This window comes from Megalops cyprinoides, chromosome 19 (assembly GCF_013368585.1).
Source record: "Megalops cyprinoides isolate fMegCyp1 chromosome 19, fMegCyp1.pri, whole genome shotgun sequence".
NCBI lineage: Eukaryota > Metazoa > Chordata > Actinopteri > Elopiformes > Megalopidae > Megalops > Megalops cyprinoides.
In genome coordinates, this window is record NC_050601.1 from 26,671,735 (window position 1) to 26,691,403 (window position 19,669).

Consider the following 19,669-nt stretch of genomic DNA (forward strand, 5'->3'; position numbering starts at 1 on the left):
GTGCAGTTGTGTGTGGAATGTTCATTGGGTTATGAATGAACTTTTTTTGGTTTATGGTGAAACAGAAATACATACTACAAGGAGATTATTGCAAATACATTGCAAACAAGGTGATCTGGCTGTTTGAAATGTTTCTAGAAGTGTGTTCATGCCAGACAAGTGTCTGGTTCTCTTACAGTGGAATTTCCAACAAGGACGAGGACATCTCATTCCTTTTGTGTTCCAGGATACAAACACTCTTAAAGATTCATTTACAGGATTAGACATGCCATTTCCCATATGGAGCACAACCTGTTTAACCAAATAAGTTTTTTTTTTTGCCAAGCCAACATCCTGATAATTTATAATGTACTTCATTCAGTGGAAATATAAATGTGTGCTTGAGAGAAGGCAGGGGTGGGAGGGGGTTGATTTTATGTAAGTAATATGCAGAAGGGCCTGCAAATTAAAAACTTTACGGGATCAAAGGTCAGATGGTAAGATTCAGGAACGTATTGTTTAAAATGAAGAGTGGGTATTCTGCGATGTTCCCATTATTTCTCTGCTGGACATATTCCTCCCCTCTGAGCGTACAGCGTCCTCCTATCGTGATGGAATCAACAGGTGCTTGTTCATGTGACCTTTTTATCTCGAGGTGACGATGACATCACCGTGTAACGCAGACATACGGTGTAAATAGATTAACTTGCTTCAGTGAGCTATTTCTGTACCACTGTACTTTCTACTGTGGCAGGTGGCATAGCTACACCCTTCTGTGGCTGAATCGAGGAGATCTTCAGTGGGGTTTAGAAGCAGAGCTGGTAACTAAAACACCCAGGCAAACATGTATGCAACTGCATGGCACCAAAAAAACCAGAAAGAATATTAAAAGACACTAAGCACGACAGCACACGTGTTACTCGTAAAAGTGTTTGAACACGGTAGCTTTCGTTCAACCCTGTTAACACCCACGCAGACCGTGTAGCAAGCTGACTGCGTTACTCCCCTCCTTCAACATGCAGTGAGGAAGTCTCTGAAATCTTCCCTTTGGCGGTGACGTAAAAGTTGAATCCAGCACAACTTTCCAGGCAATACCCAAGCTGAACTGACTGTGGGAACGCTTTATAGCACCAAGCAGCACTCGGGAATGTTACAGGATTCAGGTTGTGATCTATGCGTGGTCCTCCGGAACGCAGACAGCACTGAATGACTACTGTTTTAAATATTACGAAAGATTAGTTGATTTTTAGCAACTGGATTTTGCCTGCCTTGGGAGTTGGAACGCAGCCTCAAATGCGGGACTTTTAGATGGTGCATATCCATGCCTTGGGAGTTGGAACGCAACCTCAAATGCGGGACTTTTAGATGGTGTAAATCCATGCCACCTGCTAGCGGTGTTGGGCTAGCCACGTAGTCTGGAGTTCTGCATGAGGCATCTGCCTGATACACCATACCGAACGGGTGGATATATGTTTCGTTTTAACTGAGCACAATGAGGAATAACTAAGCTACAGGAAACTCTACTATCATCTTCTACTAACAGCTTCCCCGTTCCCTCAGGATCATCGATTGGTGACGGGGGTACTACGAGGAGTGCTAGAATCCGCCAATGCAAGAGAAAAGCGCATTGCCTGAATGCAGTTCTAGACGGTTAATTTGCGAACGAAGTTTCCAGGCTAATCCGTCAGATTATCTGATAGCAGGACACTTGGAAAGTGACGTCCTGTTGCCACATTTTATCTAAAAGGGACTGTCCCACGGAACTCAAACTGGTAGCCGCACAGAGAAAGGCTTGTTCAATTAAAAAAAAAGACTATCAAATATGATTTCGGAGGAACGGAGTAATCACACGTCCAAGCAATCTCTGCACTTTCCCGTGGGTTTCCTGATCCCCTCGCCGAAAAGACGTCTCGCCAAACTGGGATTTAAGTCAAGGAACGGGTCAGTATCTTAAACGATGCGCTTTCGTTAAATTGCACCGGCTACGCCTCGAGTTTGGCATGCATCAGCACGTCCTCCTATCAGTTATAGGCCTCCTGTATCACTGAATATCAGATTTGTAGCTTATTAGTAAGCACTTGGAAACATCTACTGTTTGTATACGTTTTTTATGTCTTCCCATTTTTGGTGGCCGTGGTCCGCACATTCTTGATGGAGTGAATGCATGTAAACAGCGCGGGGAGGCAGACCGCCTGTTGGAGTTATGGAAAGCATTTTATTAAATGTGCTAAAGAATGTCGCGAATAGCTTGCATACGAAATAGTGCTGTCAGTTACTCTTTCTTTGCTGCCTTCTCCGTTAGCTATTTGCGTCAGCAGCAATGTATTTTAAGAAATTGAATTAACTTCATTTTGTATTGGTGGTTGGCTTTCGGGATTCAGAATCGCTTCAGTTTGCAGGTGGAAGGGTTTGGTGCTGCCTGGGAGCTGCGACTGTGCCAAAGTCCTTCACATTACTTAACAACTAATTGTCTGATCTGGTCGGCATCGACCCAGGTCAAGTTCAAGTGTGAAAAGGACAATCACACAGCCCCAAGCTGTACCTATCGGGTTCAATGCCAGGCCACCTGTCCGGGTGGGCTGAGGGTTGGTAAAGGGGTCTGACTCAAGGAAAGGCATGTGCCTGCTTTCTTATTCTCAGCTGTAGTCCACTTCCTGTTGTGGAAGAAGCAAGGAAGAAGTAGAATTGACCACTGTTTAGTAACTAACCCCAACAGGAAAAAGGGCTATGGTAATTTATCACTTAATGAAACTGTCAAAATCTGTCAAAAATTTTGTTGCTGTTGTGTGCAACATTTGTATTTAGAAAATTGCATATTACCGGTCTAATTTGTCATTCCTAACTTTTGACTATGGCGAATGGCTTTTTGCCCAAGGAAACTGCATGCAGGAGGGGTTATGTGTCATAGTGTCAGGATGTGAGTATGTTTGTGAGGCCATGCTGATACACTGATACACAGGCGAGGAACACCCTCTGAAAGACTGCAAGCAGATAGGAGTAAAAATGCTCTGTTGTTCGTCTCTCCATCCTTCCTTTCCCTCTCTCCTCTTCCTTCCCTTCCTCATCTCCTTCCCCTCTTCCTCCTCCTCCTCCTCCTCCTCCTCACCCTCAGGTCCCACAGCTCCTCTGGCTCCCCGGTGCCGGCCGAGGGCATGCCAGCGAGGCAGCCTGTCAGGAGCAAAATCCGCCGGCAGAGCCGCCTGTCCTCCGTTTTCCACCGGAACCCTCTACCGCAGGATGGCAGGCATGGCCAGGGGGACCCGGCAGTGATGGGGGGCGGGGCCCCGGACACCCCGGGGATCCTGAAGGTTTACGGCAGCCACATCTGCGAGGGGACCAACTACAAGAGCGTGCTCGCCACCACTCGATCAAGCGCCAGGCAGCTCATCAGAGAGGCCCTGGAGAGGTCAGAGGACATGGCTGCGGGGTGGGGTCGGTAGGCGGGGACTAATTGACATATAGAGACAGAGTGCAATGTGTCATTCGAGGAAAAACCACGCCCCTCGTGGGGGAAAACATTCCGTGAAGTTGAAAGGGAGTGAGTGGGAAATTGCGGGACACCGTGTCTTGAAACTGCTTTAACATAAAATGTCAACACCAGCCTGTTTCAATACCCTTCTGCCCAAAGAAAGGGCCAGATATATAGAGAAACTAAGTCTGATTGGACTCAGTGTCCCTTTTCTATCCCAAAATCAGTGTGGAAAAATGACCCCATTGACTTGTACCATTACCTGATCAAATCACCAGGAAGACTAAGCTAGTCAATATTGTCATCTAGATAGCTAACGTTAGCTTACGTTGTGATAAAAATGCTCAAGTGTATGGCCTACTATTACGCTATATTTTATTAGCACTACTATTACCATTATCCTCCTTGTTCTGTATCAATCTGAATCAAAGTCGTATGAACTTGCCATATTGTAATGTAAGATCAAACGCTCAAGTCTAACTGTAGGCCTAGTATTACATATTACCGGCACTACTATTACTGTTATTGTCATTGTCATGACATGCTATCTGGGTAGTTGGAGCATTACAGTAGCAACACTGAATGTTTGTTAGGAACCTACACACCTATGATGAAAAATTTCCGGTCCCTGGATGCACACAATTTCTTCATCAGTAGATGGGTACAGGTGGGTACACTTTCCAGAAGGCTTTATTAAAAGTGACTAACGGGTGAGGATAAGCCATTTAGTCCCTGCAAACATGAAGAGCGACCATAGATTGAGTACTTTTGTAGCTAGCTAGCTAGCTAACCTAGAGCAAGCTACCGTAGCTAGATAGCTAGCTAACCAACTAGATAAACTAATGTATCTGGGGAATTGGAAACAATCATATACAAATTTTAACAACATATTCTCAGATAGATAATTAATTAACTTTTTGACCTACCTGACGCAAAATGTCTGCTGCACACATAGACCTGGATAGTATCGGGATCTCATAAGGTCCCCATGGCTAGGGAGCCCTCCTGTCTGTTAATAGCTTTAAGCCAACTGTGACATCTTTTTAGCTTTGTTTTGTGTCTTGGAATCCTGTAAAATTTTAAATCAGGGTTAGTTATCTTATTTGCTGTGCAACCCACCACGCAACAGCTTTTTTGCATGGTTGCGATTTTAGTTTCAAGACAATAAAGAGAACTGTGCAATGCGAATCAATGGAACGTGCAGAGTTGTTTTCCCCCACGGCGTGGGCATGGCCTAAATGCGCTCTGTCTCTATCATATGGTTTTTAATGGGAAACAGCCTCATTGTTGTTGCAGCACTTGAAGTTTTGGATAAAATGGCATTATCATCCATAGGACCAGTGACTTTTGAGAGTCGCTATCCTAGATAACTAAGTACCTCTCAGCCAGGTGGTCATAAGCACATAAATTGGCAAAACTCCCACATGATCAGACAGCCTTCTGAATAATGTCTTTTGCACAAATAAAACTGAATATAACCTAATTCTGCTGACATACATACTTACTTGTGAACAATGAAATTACAGATCATTCTGCATGCCTGTGTGTATCCCAGCCAATTTGGTTTGGTAATGTGAAAGTCACTATGGATTTTGTCCAATCACTTTTGCTTGATATACATCAGCTGACCTGCCTGACTCCTCCTCCCTTTGTTGTGATGCAGATATGGTTTGGGTGAGGAGGACCCCGCCTCCTATGTACTGTGCGACGTGATTGGCCAGACTGGGGACAACCTCCAGTGGAAGGCGGAGTGCTCCCGAGTTGTGGGTGACACTGAGAAGCCTCTCCTGCTGCAGTCGTTATGGAAACCCAAGGATGGATTGACACGGCGGTTTGAGATCCAGAGGAGAGCATGTGTGGAGGAGTGGGGCGCCAGGGAGAAGGACTCTGCCACCACAGGTTGTAGAAATAAAACGGTTGTCGTACTTTCCGAGTATGAAAATGAATGCAGGCTTCAGACTTCGTTTCGCTGTTTCACAAATAGGTTCTTTAATACAGTAAAGGAACTAGTGGACCTTCTCCCCAAGTACAGAGATAAAATAACCCTGATGTTATGGTAATGCTAATTTTTAAAGGAATTCTTTCCTACCCCCTCCAACATTCTGGGTACCCATCCAGGCTGGTGACCTGTGGGGGCTGGATGTTTCTGCAGGAAGGAATCATTTGCATTCTGTAAGGTGGGCTGAAGCAACACCTTCTCTTGACTTCCTAGGGTTAGACTGGCCTGGCAAATAGTCAAGCAAAAGATTATCCCCCCAGGGTTAACATTCAATTGCCATTGATGTTAACCACCATTCTGAGAGAGCAGACAGTCCTGCTGTCATCTCAGGAACGAAAGGAGGTCTGTCTTACCTTTTTGGCATTCCATTGGACCTCCTGGCTGCCCCCACTGCACCCCCCCACACACACACACACACACACACACACACGCACACACACACACACACACACACACACACACACACACATACACACACACACACTGTGGGCCCCCATCCAGAGCTGGGCTGTTCCTCCTGAATGCAGGAACATTTCAGTCAGCCAACGACCTGGTTTTTTCCGGGCCGCTTTCCTGAGCTTGGGGGGACGGTGTGGTCCTGTTGACTTTGGCACTTTGGGGCTAGCAGCATCAGCACTACTGCCAAATGTCTTTCTGTGTCTGACAGGGCATTGTGGGAGAAAAAGAATGTCCACTTACAATGTCAATAGACACCCTTTCAGTTGGATGTGAAGGTGAACTTCCTGAAGATTCTTTAGCCATTAGTGGTCCTGAGCAGTCCCGGTGATGTTCATTTGTAAGTGATCTATTCAGGCCTTTTCTGTACTGGTTTTTTAAGTTATTACCATTCCCATGGCATATTCATAATGCCAAGGGAATGGTAATAATGCTGCGAAATCAGCAATTCTGTCATTACTACAATTAGTAGTGTGGCATTGTAGTAAGGAGGAGGGCTCATAACCGAAAGATTGCCAGTTCAGTTCCCAGCTGGGACACTGCTGTTGTACCCTTGGACAAGGGTGCTTAACCCACAATTGCCTATGCAGATGTATAAATGGATAAAATTGTACATATGTATAAATATGTATATACAGTATATAAAACATGATATATACTGTAAAATGTACTGTATATTGTTTATTATAGGGTGTATATTATAAATTATAATGTGTATTGTATGGTCCTGTCTGTCCCCAGCCCTAAACGGCCAGGCCAAGAAGATGCAGAAGATGCGTTCACGAGTGACGTCCCTCCTCGTCGATGGGAGCGGGTGTGACGGGCGGGCGGGAGACGGCCTGTGGAGGAGCCTCAGTGACATGGACCTGTCTGGTCCAGGTGAGAGGGGTGAGGAGGGCAGGCGTGGCCAAAGCCCCAGGCCCCAGGAGGACCCCCAGCCAGAGGCTGATAAGGAGGCGCCCTGTCCGGAGAAGGAGGAGACAGAGAGCAGCGGCGACAACAGCACCCAGTACTCTGTTCACCTACCCCTCGACTTCCCCTATTTCCTGCTGCTGCAGGGCTACAGCTGTGCACAGGTAGGCCCCCCGCTGTCCCACTCTCTCTCCCCTGACCCTCCACCACTTCCCTCTGACCCTGCCACACCCTTCCACCTGATTGGCCTTTCTCTCTTGTCCCAGTGCCCCCTGTCCTCGTAGTGTTTCAGTGCAGTTGGTAGAGCTCCTGCCAGCCCACGCTGTGGTAGTGGTTTGGTCCTCCGTCCAGGAGGGCTCTCTCCCAGTGGTGTGTGTTCAAGGACATCATGTGAAGAATCTCAGACCTGCCATGGGGCCCCTGTGAGGGGGAAGGCACACATGCACACACACACACACACACACACACGTACACACAGGTGCACACAGACACACACACACACACACACACACACACACACACACACACACACACACACACACAAACTATCACACAGACATTATCAAACTCTTGCACACATACACTCACACACACATACTCACACTTGCACACACACAGACACACAGACATACACACACACACACACACACACACACAAACTATCACACAGACATTATCAAACTCTTGCACACATACACTCACACACACATACTCACACTTGCACACACACAGACACACAGACATACACACACACACACACACATACACTCACACAGCTTTAGAGGGTGTGGGTGGGAAGCAGTTCCTCAGTTTGGTTCCTCTGTTTATTCTCTGCTGCTTCCTGCTGTATTAGAGCTGCCTTCTGGTCTGTGGAACAGCACAGCGTGTTCTGCACAGTAACACATCACCCATGATCTGCTGGTCTAAGATCAGCTTATACAACTGCATTGCTCTGCACTGTAATACAGCACCTATGTGATGGTGGACTGACATCAGTTTATACAACTGTATTTCCTTGCACTGGAGTACAACACCCATGTGCTGCTGGTCTGAGATCAGCTCATACTACTGCATTACTCTGCACTGTAATACAGCACTCGTGTCCTGGTTTGAGATCAGTTTATAGAACTGTAGTTACTCCACCCTGACCCAGCAGTGAAGCCTCTTAAATCTGCTATAATACAGCACCTATGTGCTGCTGGTCTGAGATCAGTTTATGGAACTACATTACCTCATTAATATGGTCAGACTTGTGCCTGTGGCAATGTATTTAGTCATTTTGTTTTGCTTTAGTGTGTGAGTGTGTGGGTACCCTCTGTGTGGGGGTACATCTCAGAAATGAACAGTCCATTTTTAAAACATTTTCTAGCAAGGAGGAGCCTATCAGTGTCCTGGTCCTGTTCACACTGGTCTAAATCCACATCACATTTTGTGTGTTTGCACTGGCCAGGAATGAGCTGAGTCAAAGCGGGCAGGATGTTATTAATTTATATAGCCTTGTATTTACGTCAGCAGCTCGGGACGAGCAGCTCTAAGTAGCTGAAGCATCTTTACTATTGAGAAGGTGCTGTAAGTCCATCTCCCTGCAAGGCTAGTGGCTGAAAGAGACGCCTGCTGTGGTCAGGCTAGAGTCCACGCCCAGCAGTGGTCAGTCCTGTGTGGGCGGCGGCTCTGGGGATGCAGGCCAGAGGGAGGGGTGTACAATGTTTTATGTGCTGTGTGCACTGGGGGATCCTTCCTAAAGGCAGCAGATCTCTCTGTCTCTTAGCAGAAGTCAAAACGTAAGAGAGAGAGAAGAGGAACAACTTATTTGGCTGCCCCTACCCCTTATTAGTGTGCCTAAATAAAGGTTAATGTTGGAATCCTCCAGTATGTTTAACTCCCATGTCCCAGCTCTCTGACCTTCTGAATCTCCTCTTCCTTGGCCTCTCCTACAGGACTTTGTGCTCTACCTGCTGGGGGGGAGCGCCACCATTTTCGGGCGCTGGGAGCGTGAGCGTGAGGGTGAGGGTGTGGGTAAGGAGCAGCCAAAGGCAGACATCCTGCTGTTCGCCCCGGACATCTGGCCCCACCATTGCTGCGTGTGCCGGCTGGAGAGAGCAGGGCAGGATGGTGGGAGGGGGGGAGCCATCACCCTGCTGAAGCCCTTCTGCAGCGCCCCTGTTGCCCACAACGGTGTCCCCCTTGAGGGAGAGGCTGAGCTCCACCAGGGCGACCTCGTCAAGCTGGGTGAACACTACCTCTTCATGTTCAAAGATCCCACTGACCCAGCTTCCTGCCTGACGCCCCACTGGCTGACAGCGCCAGCCTCCAGCGGGGTGCCGGCCTGCAGACACTGTAGCATCCCCACTCTGCAAGCTCAGAGGAGGCGCAGGCCTGGGTGGACAGACACAGAGGGCCGTGATCTCTCCCTACGGTACGAGCTTGAGCACGAAGATCGGATCCTGGACGAGATCATTACCATGGCTGAACCCCATGGTGATGGCCCCAAGCTGACCCCCGCTTTCCTGCTATGCCTGTGCCTGCAGCACTCTGCTACAGCTTTCAAGATGTCCGACTTCTGCCAGCTTCTGTTGCGGATCACCAGCCTGGTCCAAAAGACCACGTGGGTCAGTAACCTTCATGCCTCTGCACATCTTTTAAATCATGATATATAATCGCATTGTATATCTGTAAAGACTAATTGCTGTATATTTTATCATGTATTTTACTCATTGCTTTCAGTAAAATGTCTTTATGTATGTTGCTGAAATACGTGAACCTATGTATATTTGATCAGGAATATAAAGTTTTGTCTTGCTATTGTTTCTTAGAAGGAGGTTTTCTTTTATTTCATTACAGGAGAAGACAAAGGAGCTGGCTGTTCTTCACCCTGAAACGTGAGAGAAGTATTATTATATTATAATTATTATTATGTTATTATTGTAATATTATTATTATCAACATGAATTTCCCCAGCTGATGTCATCAAACAGGACGATTTGCATGGCTTACATTTCATGTGATAAATTTGCATATCTGAACTTTTATTCAAGGGTACAATAGCAGAGACCCACGAAGCAAACAAGCTGGCAACCTTGGTATGTGGGTACCATAGAGAACTGATCCTGGGTCTGTTCCTTTACTGTCACGTAGGGTCCCCAGTGATGGAAAGCAGTATCCTGACAAGCTCCAGCCACTGATCTTGGATCAGCTGATCAAGGACCTCCATTCACTGGTGTTGTGGATGGCCAATGCCATTGAGCTACTGCACTTCATCCAGCAGGGGGCCCCACAGTTAATCCCCTGGGAGGAGGAAGAGGATGGTGACAACACAGGTATGCTCTTCAATAATTCTTAATTTAATTAGACATAATAACTAAGCAAGCATAATACGTCCGTCTGGGCGGTTGTGGATTCAGTACATTAAGTCATGCTGGTTGATTCCTTTTAGATCAGTCTTGAATGTACTGTACATTTTCACTTCAACTGCACTCTGACTGTATTCTGACAGCAGAGTCAGATTGTCTAAAACTGAGATGAACAGGAAAGATCACCAAATGAACCCAGTAAAAAAATAAGATACAGTGAGTCTGCTCAATAAAATCGCTGCTTAATCACACAAAAAGATCATGTATTTGTGGATGTGGATGTAGAAAACTAATCGGTTGTATAGTTAAGCTAGTCATGTGATGTTTCTGTGCTTGCAGGCTGCATACGAGTGGCTTGTGAGGAGGCGATGACCGTCCTGGAGGAGGTGATCATGTTCACCTTCCAGCAATCTGTCTATTACCTCACAAAGGTAAGCCCTGGTCCTTACACGAAGAGCATTTGCCCGACTGTTACCTCACCAAAGTGAGCTTCACCCCCTCCACTGCTACCCCAACAGCCTGACTGTTACCTCAGCCAAGTCAGCTTTGCCCCTTGCACTGCACCTCCTGCCAGCAAAAGGCTCTGTCTTCTGCTGTTAGTCTTTGGTCAGGTTTCATTTTACTGTTGGTTTGATATTTTCACTAAATAGTTGGATACTGCACTAAATCCAGGGACCCCTCCCAAGCTTTTGAAATATACAGCCTTATGGTAACAAGGCCAATTCCCAGACCACTGCATCCCACCACCCCTGTAACTCTGACAGGCCCCTATGTAACTCAGACACACCTCTCTGTAACTCAGACACACCTCTCTGTAACTCAGACACAGCCCTCTGTAATTCAGACACACCCCTCTGTAGCTCACACTCACCCCTACGTAACTCTAACAGGCCCCTCTGTGACTCTGAGACACCCCTTGTGACTCTAACACACCCCCTCTTAGTCTGACATGTCCTCCTGTTATTCTGACACGCACCCTTGTTGCTCTAACAGGCCCCTCTGTTTGTCTTGACACGTCCCCCCATGGGTCACCCCTCTGTCCTCCGCAGGCCCTATATGCGGCGCTTCCTGGCCTTCTGGACGGGAATCCTTTCTCAGAGACGGGGCAGCTGCGGGTTCCTGAGGGCGTCGCCCAAGTCCTTGACATCCTGGACGAGACTCTGCGGCTCCTCACGTCCCACCAGGTGCACTTGGACGTGGCCTCCCAGCTCTTCGTCTATCTCCTTTTCTTCATCAATGCGTCGCTTTTCAACGCCCTCATGGAGAGAGGTGGGTACGCGTCTGCTGCCGTCCTAGTAGACAGCTACAGCCTGCAACCAATAAGTGAAAGCACAATCATGGGATATTCACCTGCCATTATTGTCAGTTGACACTGATGTTGCGGCTGCTCTTTATGACCCATAGTCTTGTTAGTGCTTCACCAGTGTTTACTGTGTTGAAATGTCTGGGCGCCTGTAGAAGGCAGGTTCTAATCACAGCAACTCTGTTCTGTGTTCTGAAGGTTCTAGAGGTGGGTTCTACCAGTGGTCCAGGGGGATTCAAGTCCGGGCCAATCTGGACCTCCTGATGGACTGGATTCATGGGGCAGAGCTGGGGGACCTGGCAGCTGAGTTCCTCCAGAAAGTCTCAGTGGCAGTCAACCTTTTGGCCACACCCAGGGAGAACCTGCTGCAGGTGAGACACAGCTACAGGGCCTATACCCACCTTCCCTGCTCTTCAGGGGCATAGCTTTTGCATCATACATTGTGTACAATTCAGCAAAATATCGTTCAGTGTATGCATACAATTACATGAATAATAAATAGTGGTAGCAAATAGTAAATAACAAATAGTTGATACCATTGATGTTCAGTCAAATGCTGTGTATTTTCACCTAGATTTGAAACATATGCCTCAGATTTCATGTTTTATCTTTTTGCACTTCAGAGCATGAACTGTGGGATTTTTATTTACTCATCCTGAATACAGGTCTGAAAGGTCCAGATTTAAAGAATACCCATGTTATTTGACTCGTGTGTACGTGTGTCTGTGTGTGTCTGTGCAGGCCTCTTGGAGATCTCTGAGGGCAGAGTTTGTGTCCCTGAACCCCGCCCAGCTGCATCACATACTGCAAGAGTATGAGCCAGGACGAGCTCGTCCTGCCCACTGGAGCCCCCCACCTGAGGAGATTCATGCTGCTCTGAGAACAGGTCACACACACACATACACACACACACACAGGAATACGCACACAAGAACAAATATACACACAAGAATGAACATGCATACGAACACACACATACACTCACACCCAACATTCACATTCAGACTCTTGTCAGCTCTATGAATTAATGTGTAGTGCAGTAGTAAAATTGAAATTTGACAGCTCATTTAGGTCATTCGGATCAAAAAACAAGGCAGATAAAGTGGTAAAGATGCAAATCTTCCAGAAGCTTCCTTTCCTGAACTTACTTTCAGTGCTTTCAGCAGGGCTGCCTGAAGGCCGGAGCGCTGTCATTTCCTGAGTGGCACCTGTTCCTTCCCATAATTCTGTAGGGGCCATCCTGGAGAGCTTCGACAACCACCCGCCACTCATCCTGCCCAGCACCGCCTTCCACCTGGAGCTGGGCAAGACAATTGGGGACCTCCGCCTGACTGCGCATCTGGGCCGGCTGCAGGAGTTCATACTGAGTCTCACACATGGAGAGTCGACTAAATCTCCTGCGCAGTTGCAGCAGGTAACAGCCCTGTGTCACTGTATTGCTCCTGTTCCTGTTTGATTAGGGACCTATCACCCAAACTAGTGCTATTGCAAGAACATAACTGTACAGTCCTTATGCTTGGTACCTAGTGCTGTTCTCTGCAACACTAACCAGCGGTTTCACAGCGAGCACTGAAGGTGTATATTGAATCAGAGACTAGCAAAAGTCAAGAAGCTTTCACAATGAGCCCCAGGGAAAAAGTTTAGTTGGATGTACCAAGATGCTAAATCTATCTTTAAAAAGGCAGATTTAGCTTATAAATATTATATGTCCAAATGGTTACATAAACTTTGTTGTATTTCGTTGTCTTAACTAGCTCACAGAGCTTTGAGTGACGGGTTTCATATTTGGCTGATTGACTAATCAGGTATTGTACAGAGACCCAGCAGGGGCGTGTCCCCCACCCACAGCTGGGCAGCAGGACTCCACCCACCCAGAAGCAGAAGTAGCAGCCCCTCTGCAGCCACTTGCAGAGGAGGAGAGGAGTGGGACAGATTCTTCAGCGCCTCCTGGTGTTGGTGATGCTCACTGCGACAGGATGGGTGCCCTCCGAGCCAGCAGGGCGGCTCTGACGCAGAAGTTGCGGAGCCTGGAGCTCCAGAACGACCTGCTGGGGGAGACGGACCTCGGCTCCCACAAGAGCCTGGCCCTGGATCCTTCCTGCCTGCTCACCCCGCCCAACACTCCCCAGGGCCCCGAGCTGGGTGAGCTGGGGACCTGTCCCCATGACCATGCTCCCCACCTTGCCCTAGTGTGGCAGCCCAGGAAAGGTAACTGCATTTGCCCTCTGACCCTGTCCTGACCCGTGATATCACAGCAGGGGGTGGATCCAGCTCCAATGTTTTCCCGCTCACATGATTTATGAAGTGCACAGGGGCATGGCAGAACAGTAACCATTTCTGTGTAAGGTGCAGTCCTCAACCACTGGAGTCAAGAGTCCCCTGCAGTGTCTGCAGTCTGTGCTCCAGAGTTCAAAAGAAAGCCTATCCCCTCAGGGCTGTTACTCTTTGAAACTGTGCATCATGTCATCACGAGGTTGTGAGATTGTGAGGCCATTAGAGGAGCTGCATGAAAACATAACTTTTGAAAAAGTGATACTATGTCTGTGTTCTGTAAAACAGAAAATTCAGACATGTAACTGTTTACAATTACGTGCAAAGTACAGGCCAAAAATATACAGCAAGTATTAAATAATGCAAAAACACACACAAAAAGTGATTCCATGTCAGCACTATGAAATGACAAATAAAAAAATAAGTATTCCACACTAATACTCACCAAAAATATAAAGCATAGTTTACAAATTATATAATGATTTTTACACATTTTGCAGAATGCTTTGTACCAGTCTCTTTGCTGTCCAATTGCACATTACAGGGTATACAGTGACCAAATCTCCTGTGTGTAATTAATTAAGGCCAAAGTGCATGTTGTTGACAAGCTCCTTGAGACTCATCTTTTAAGGTCTGTTTCATAGTAGACCTTCACATTCTCAAAACAGTTGAGTGCATCATGTTTTATCTTATTGGTCAACAAACATGTCTGAAAACATACCCAAAGTGGTGGCTTTAGGTGAGTTTAGCTATGATCGCCTGGTGCTCTTCGATATGGTACCTGTTTTCTTGCTAACTAGAGATGAGGATCCCTGCTTGCTTGTCTAGTTAGTCAAGTAGCAAACTATCCAGCTTGCTGTGAGCCTTCACCGTCTACATGCAGGGCCCTCTGAATTGACACCATTAATGTTTTTGTTATGCTTGAAATTTACCCTTTCTCTGAGTCATATGTCCAAGGTGCTCAATTAGGTCATTCACTTTCTGGCCATTTTCTCATGATTTAGTCATTAGTTTTTACTCATTCATTTCTGGTCATTTGGTCATGGTTTTGCCATCCTTTTTTCCACTTTGAGGCATCTGTGTAGACCAAACATCCAGCTGGTCACCACAAAGTGTGATTGTCCAGTTGACAGTAGGTGAAGACATAAGTCTTGCAGAGCAACGCTGAGTTCCATGAAGGCACATTACGCTAGGCTATGTGTCTGTAGCGCTGGTTATTGCTGAGTGCCTTTGCGTTTGTCATGGCTGAGCCCTGTCAGCTTAGACCCACGTGGACCCGGTGCTTGGTTGTGTGTAAACACGGCTTTGCAGGAGATTAAAGCTTGCTATGTTTGTGACAGTAGCAGCTCATTAAGCGCCTGTGAGAGATCAAGCCTGGGACAGATCAAGACCTCGTCTCTGTCGCCCGTCCCTGCTCCCCCCAGAGGGGCTTAAGCAGCCTCTCAGGGTGACAGGACAACAAAGAGCTAAATTTAGGGTGCTGTTATGCAAAGGCAGAACAATTCAGATGATTACAGGGGCTATTCTTTGAGTAATTAGCTGTACGTTACGATCATCATTTAGCAGAAATATCTAATTAGCATGTTAAAAAGTCGTGGAAAATGCTGGCAAGAATGTGAAAATGACCTCAGAGAAAGCATTTAGTAGGACACGCCAGTCATCACTGCTCATGAGTCAGATTCATGGAATACACATTTGCTTTGCAGAGCATCATATCAAGAGCGATGAACATGCTTTACATATCATCCTTTCAGACAGCCATGTTTTTACTGCAGCAGTTTGGGTGGCCTTCCTTTGAATCAAACCAGCAAAATTTGGGGCTACACAGCCTGCTCCTTACAACTATAACATGCTGAAAAATGCCTCCACAGGAGAGGTTATCGAGAAAGATTCGAGCCAGCCTGTTTGTATTGATGCCATGAGGAAAGGAATCCACAGAATCAGCAGACACCTCTATCTCACCATTGCACGTACTACCTGAAGGCAAAAACTTTCCCTGAGTGGTATTTTCCTTAAGAGTGGCACAGAGGTTCACTTTAAAAAACAGCATCTTCAAAAGAATCAGTTGTTAATGATTTAAAATTAATTGTCAGTTGTGATAATTTTGTGAACTAATTTTTTACCTAACTTGTTTCTACACTCCATTGGAAATACAATGGCAGTGAGCTTTAAAATCATCAAGGACTCCTCCCACTCAGCTCATAAACTGTTTGTCCTCCTGCCTTCTGGGAGGCCCTTCAGGAGCCTCCAGTCCAAGACCAGCAGGTTCAGGAACAGTTTTCCCCACAGCTATCTCCTTATTGAATTCTGCTCCCCGCTGACTTCCCTACACTACTATGCACATCTCATTGCCCCTCACATCCTTATCCCCCTGGCCGGGACTGATTGTAATACATTTACCGCCTGCACTACTAGAAGGTTATCTGCACTTACAGTAAAACTATAATTTGACACAGTTGCTTACTGTATCTTATACTGCACTATTCTTTGACCCATTCAGAGCTACTGCACATACCATCAGTCTGTTATTTGAAATCTGTAATCCAGAACCATTTTATATATTATACAACTGTAAATATCATAGCATATATTATATACACTGTATATATCACTGTATATATCTATCTGTAAATTTGTCCATAACTACTGACCTCATAATGTACATATCACATTGTATATATCCATCTGTACAAAAAAATGTCCATAGCAGTCATCTTATACTGTACATACATATAACTGTAATATATCCTCTGCACTTGCTGCTTACTGCACTTCTGGTTAGATGCTAACTGCATTTCGTTGCCTTGTACTTGTTACATGTGTAATGACAATAAAGTTGAATCTAATCTAATCTAAAAGAATGTCTGTAGAGAGACGGTAATTGTGTTGGTTGAGTTCTGAAAGTGTAATTCCTTTTGTTTAGTATTATACACATTAGGAATTGTTTCAGAAATAACAGCATATGTTTTTTGCAGTTATTGATAGTGGGTTGTGGTGCTGACTTGTCAGACTGCGCTATTCTGGGAAGTGCAGTGATCTTTTAATCTGGTTGACAGTTTGAGCTCCTATGGGAACCTACAGCTGGTCTGGTATGTGAATTCTTTACCATGGCAGACAGAGGAAGGTGTAGGGTCAGGGGCAGGCTTAGGGAGCATTCAGAGAGTATGTTGGAGCACATTCCTGCACAGACTGTCACAGGAAACCCAAGCCAATGCAATGATGCATCATGGGCAACAAATTCCAGATCCTATCTACAGTAATGCTGCACTCACAGTGACTGCCATATAAACCACTCATTGTGATCATGTACCCATTTTGAAATCTTAAGTCCATTCTACCATGGTTTGTACCTGGTGGACCTAACGAGACAGGAAAAATAAACATTCTGAAAACAAAATCCAGGGAAAGCGGTTTGTTGGATGTACTATACAAAACACAAACACAATTTAACAGAAGGTGCAATCTGGATGAAATATGCTATGGATGTCCAAACAAACACTTTCCCCAGGTTTTATATTGTCATGTAGCCATTCTGGGTGCCTTTCAAAGGAAAGGCAGAGGAAATGTGAAACTGGTTCAGAGGTGCACAAGCTCATCTCAGATCAGACACTCCAGACAGTGATGTGAATAAAAAACCTGTTGTGCTTGTTTGAATCTCAGGGCAGATCAAGGCATCGGGCCACACTGACCAGAGGGAAGAGAAGGGGGAGGAGGACGAGGAGGAGGAAGTGTTCACAGTGGAGTTACAGAAGGGACCCCGTGGCCTCGGCCTGGCCTTAGTGGATGGAATGGTGAACTAATGATTTTTCATCTTCATCATTGTTATCATCATTGTCGTGATAAATATTAGTCTTAGTAGTAGTTTGGATGTGGTACAAGGAAAGAGTTCTCCACATGTTTATAGAAAAATAGATGTCTGCTCTGTCAAATGTCATCTGCTTCTGAATGTTTTGAGCCAAATATGTGAAATGCTGCAGAGGTTCATTCCACATCACAGACAGCTTGCTACCATTTCTTCACTTTAGGCACCTCTCTGAGTACACTTGTAGATAAGACTTATCTGTTGCAGTGTTCAGAGAAGCGAAGGTGCTTACCTTTAGGCAGATTCTGTGTCAAACACTGCCCCCTGTCGGTTGGAAACAGGACATGAATAATCGGTCCTGCTTTGCCTATCTTGGGTCTCTAATGCTGGTCCCACAAGGTTAGAATCCAGCAGGTTTTCCAGCTCTCTCTAAACCACTTACCCTTTCAGAACTAGGAATACTGGTTACCAAGATGGAGGCCTCCTGCTTTAGACTGTATACTATAAACTTTGTTCTGTAGTGGAAGATGTCTGTTTGGAGACTACTCAAGTCACTGTGTCCACTCTCTCCTCCTCTGTTGGGTAGAAAACGCCGCTGAAAATGAGTGGGATTTTCGTGAAGGCAGTTGCCCCGGACTCACCGGCAGCCCATTGCTGGAAGTTGGGTCAGGGGGACCGGATCCTGGCTGTGAATGGCCTCAGCCTGGTGGGAATGGACTTCCACATGTGAGTTTATGTGTGTATTGTGGGGTTGGAGTGATCAAGTTACACTAGAGGGAGACCGGCGTGGTTGGTGGTTCAGTGTGAAATAGTGGCCAGCAGATTGCAAGGTGAGGAGCATCAGTTTATACATGTACTATGTAAGGTCCCCTGGATAATGGGTATGTTATGTAGAAAATTATGTTATGTAGAAATAAATTACCCTGAAGTTGTGCAAATATTACAAAGCCATGTTTCCCTTTCTCCCTCCTCTTTCCCTGTCTCTTTCCCTGTCTCTGTCTCTCTCCCCCTCTCCCTTTCTCAGTGGGAGGCAATTGATCCTAACCTCAGGTGACCGACTCAATCTGCTGGTGGCCAGATCAGAGCTCAGGTCAGCTGGCAGGAGCCTGTGCACTGATCCCAGGTCAGCTGGAAGGAGCCTGTGCACAGAATGCTGAGCCAGGGGACCATCTGTGGCAGGGCGACACAGTCCAACCGCCCATTCACAAGCAGAAAGGAGAGGGTCTGGCTGCTGCCAGGCTGATCTGTCTGAAAAGGCCTTCCTGTTACTTTCCTGCACCTAATCCTGACCCCAAACAACTCTGAGAATGACATCACAGTGATGGACAAGATTGTCTTTTTGCCTGGGGCTGCCAGTGGTTTTTGAAGCTAAGCTCCTGTCAGGAGAAAGTGCACTTTGAGACTCAGGCAGGATGCTGCTTTTGACACAGCAGGCTTCGGCCTATCCTAAATCCGAAATCACTTTGGAGACAAGGGAATCCACAGTAGCATGTTCAACGGATGTTTTCCAAAACCAAAGAGTTTTAAATTTCAGACAAAAGAAGACTGCATTCAAAAGAGGTCTGGTGTTTTATGTAACACTTTTCATTGTAAATTTGTGTGGTTTCTATAGCCTGTGTTTGAGTCTGCATGAGGGTGTGTTAGTAATCAGCTATTTTTCTGCTAAAAATATCACATTAAACCTTTCTTAAGTATTTAAAGCCATCTGAAGTTGGACACATACATGTCTGTGAATGGAGACCCATTTTTATGTCACCGCATTATACCTCTTACGGGCGTCCCCAAACACGATTTTCCATTACTGTTATGAGCAGAGATTCAGCCCAGAATCAGACTTTGTTCTATCGCTTGCATCGAGATGGAATCCCTACAGAATGTTTCTATAGCATTGTCTCCTGTCTCAGCAAAGTGTCATTACATTGTGGCATGTCTTACATCTGTTTCAATCGTAAACAGGACTGTGGTTTATGAAGCTTCTGGAGGTGGAAACACTTGCGCGTGTCTGTGCTATTTCAGCATCCTGCAGGCCTCAGACTGCTGGCTCCAGCCATGTTGACTTGCACTTGTGTCTGTGTGAAAAGTCATAGCCAAACCATAATCACAGGGAAAATCTACAAATATGTATGCA

The 19,669-nt window shown here is 46.1% G+C and overlaps 1 protein-coding gene across 1 annotated transcript; it reads left to right on the top strand.

Moving 5' to 3' along the window:
• The first annotated feature begins 1,385 nt into the window (after positions 1-1,385).
• On the top strand, positions 1,386-18,879 carry LOC118794223 (ras-interacting protein 1-like). Its single transcript, XM_036552431.1, has 17 exons — positions 1,386-1,924; positions 2,475-2,479; positions 3,092-3,385; positions 5,112-5,347; positions 6,645-6,979; positions 8,753-9,424; positions 9,657-9,694; positions 9,951-10,132; positions 10,505-10,596; positions 11,215-11,434; positions 11,667-11,839; positions 12,210-12,354; positions 12,701-12,882; positions 13,274-13,651; positions 17,405-17,530; positions 18,128-18,267; positions 18,566-18,879. Exons 1-17 carry the CDS (start codon positions 1,802-1,804, stop codon positions 18,696-18,698), a joined length of 3,474 nt encoding a protein of 1,157 aa, XP_036408324.1. The 5' UTR covers positions 1,386-1,801; the 3' UTR covers positions 18,699-18,879.
• Positions 18,880-19,669: the final 790 nt, after the last annotated feature.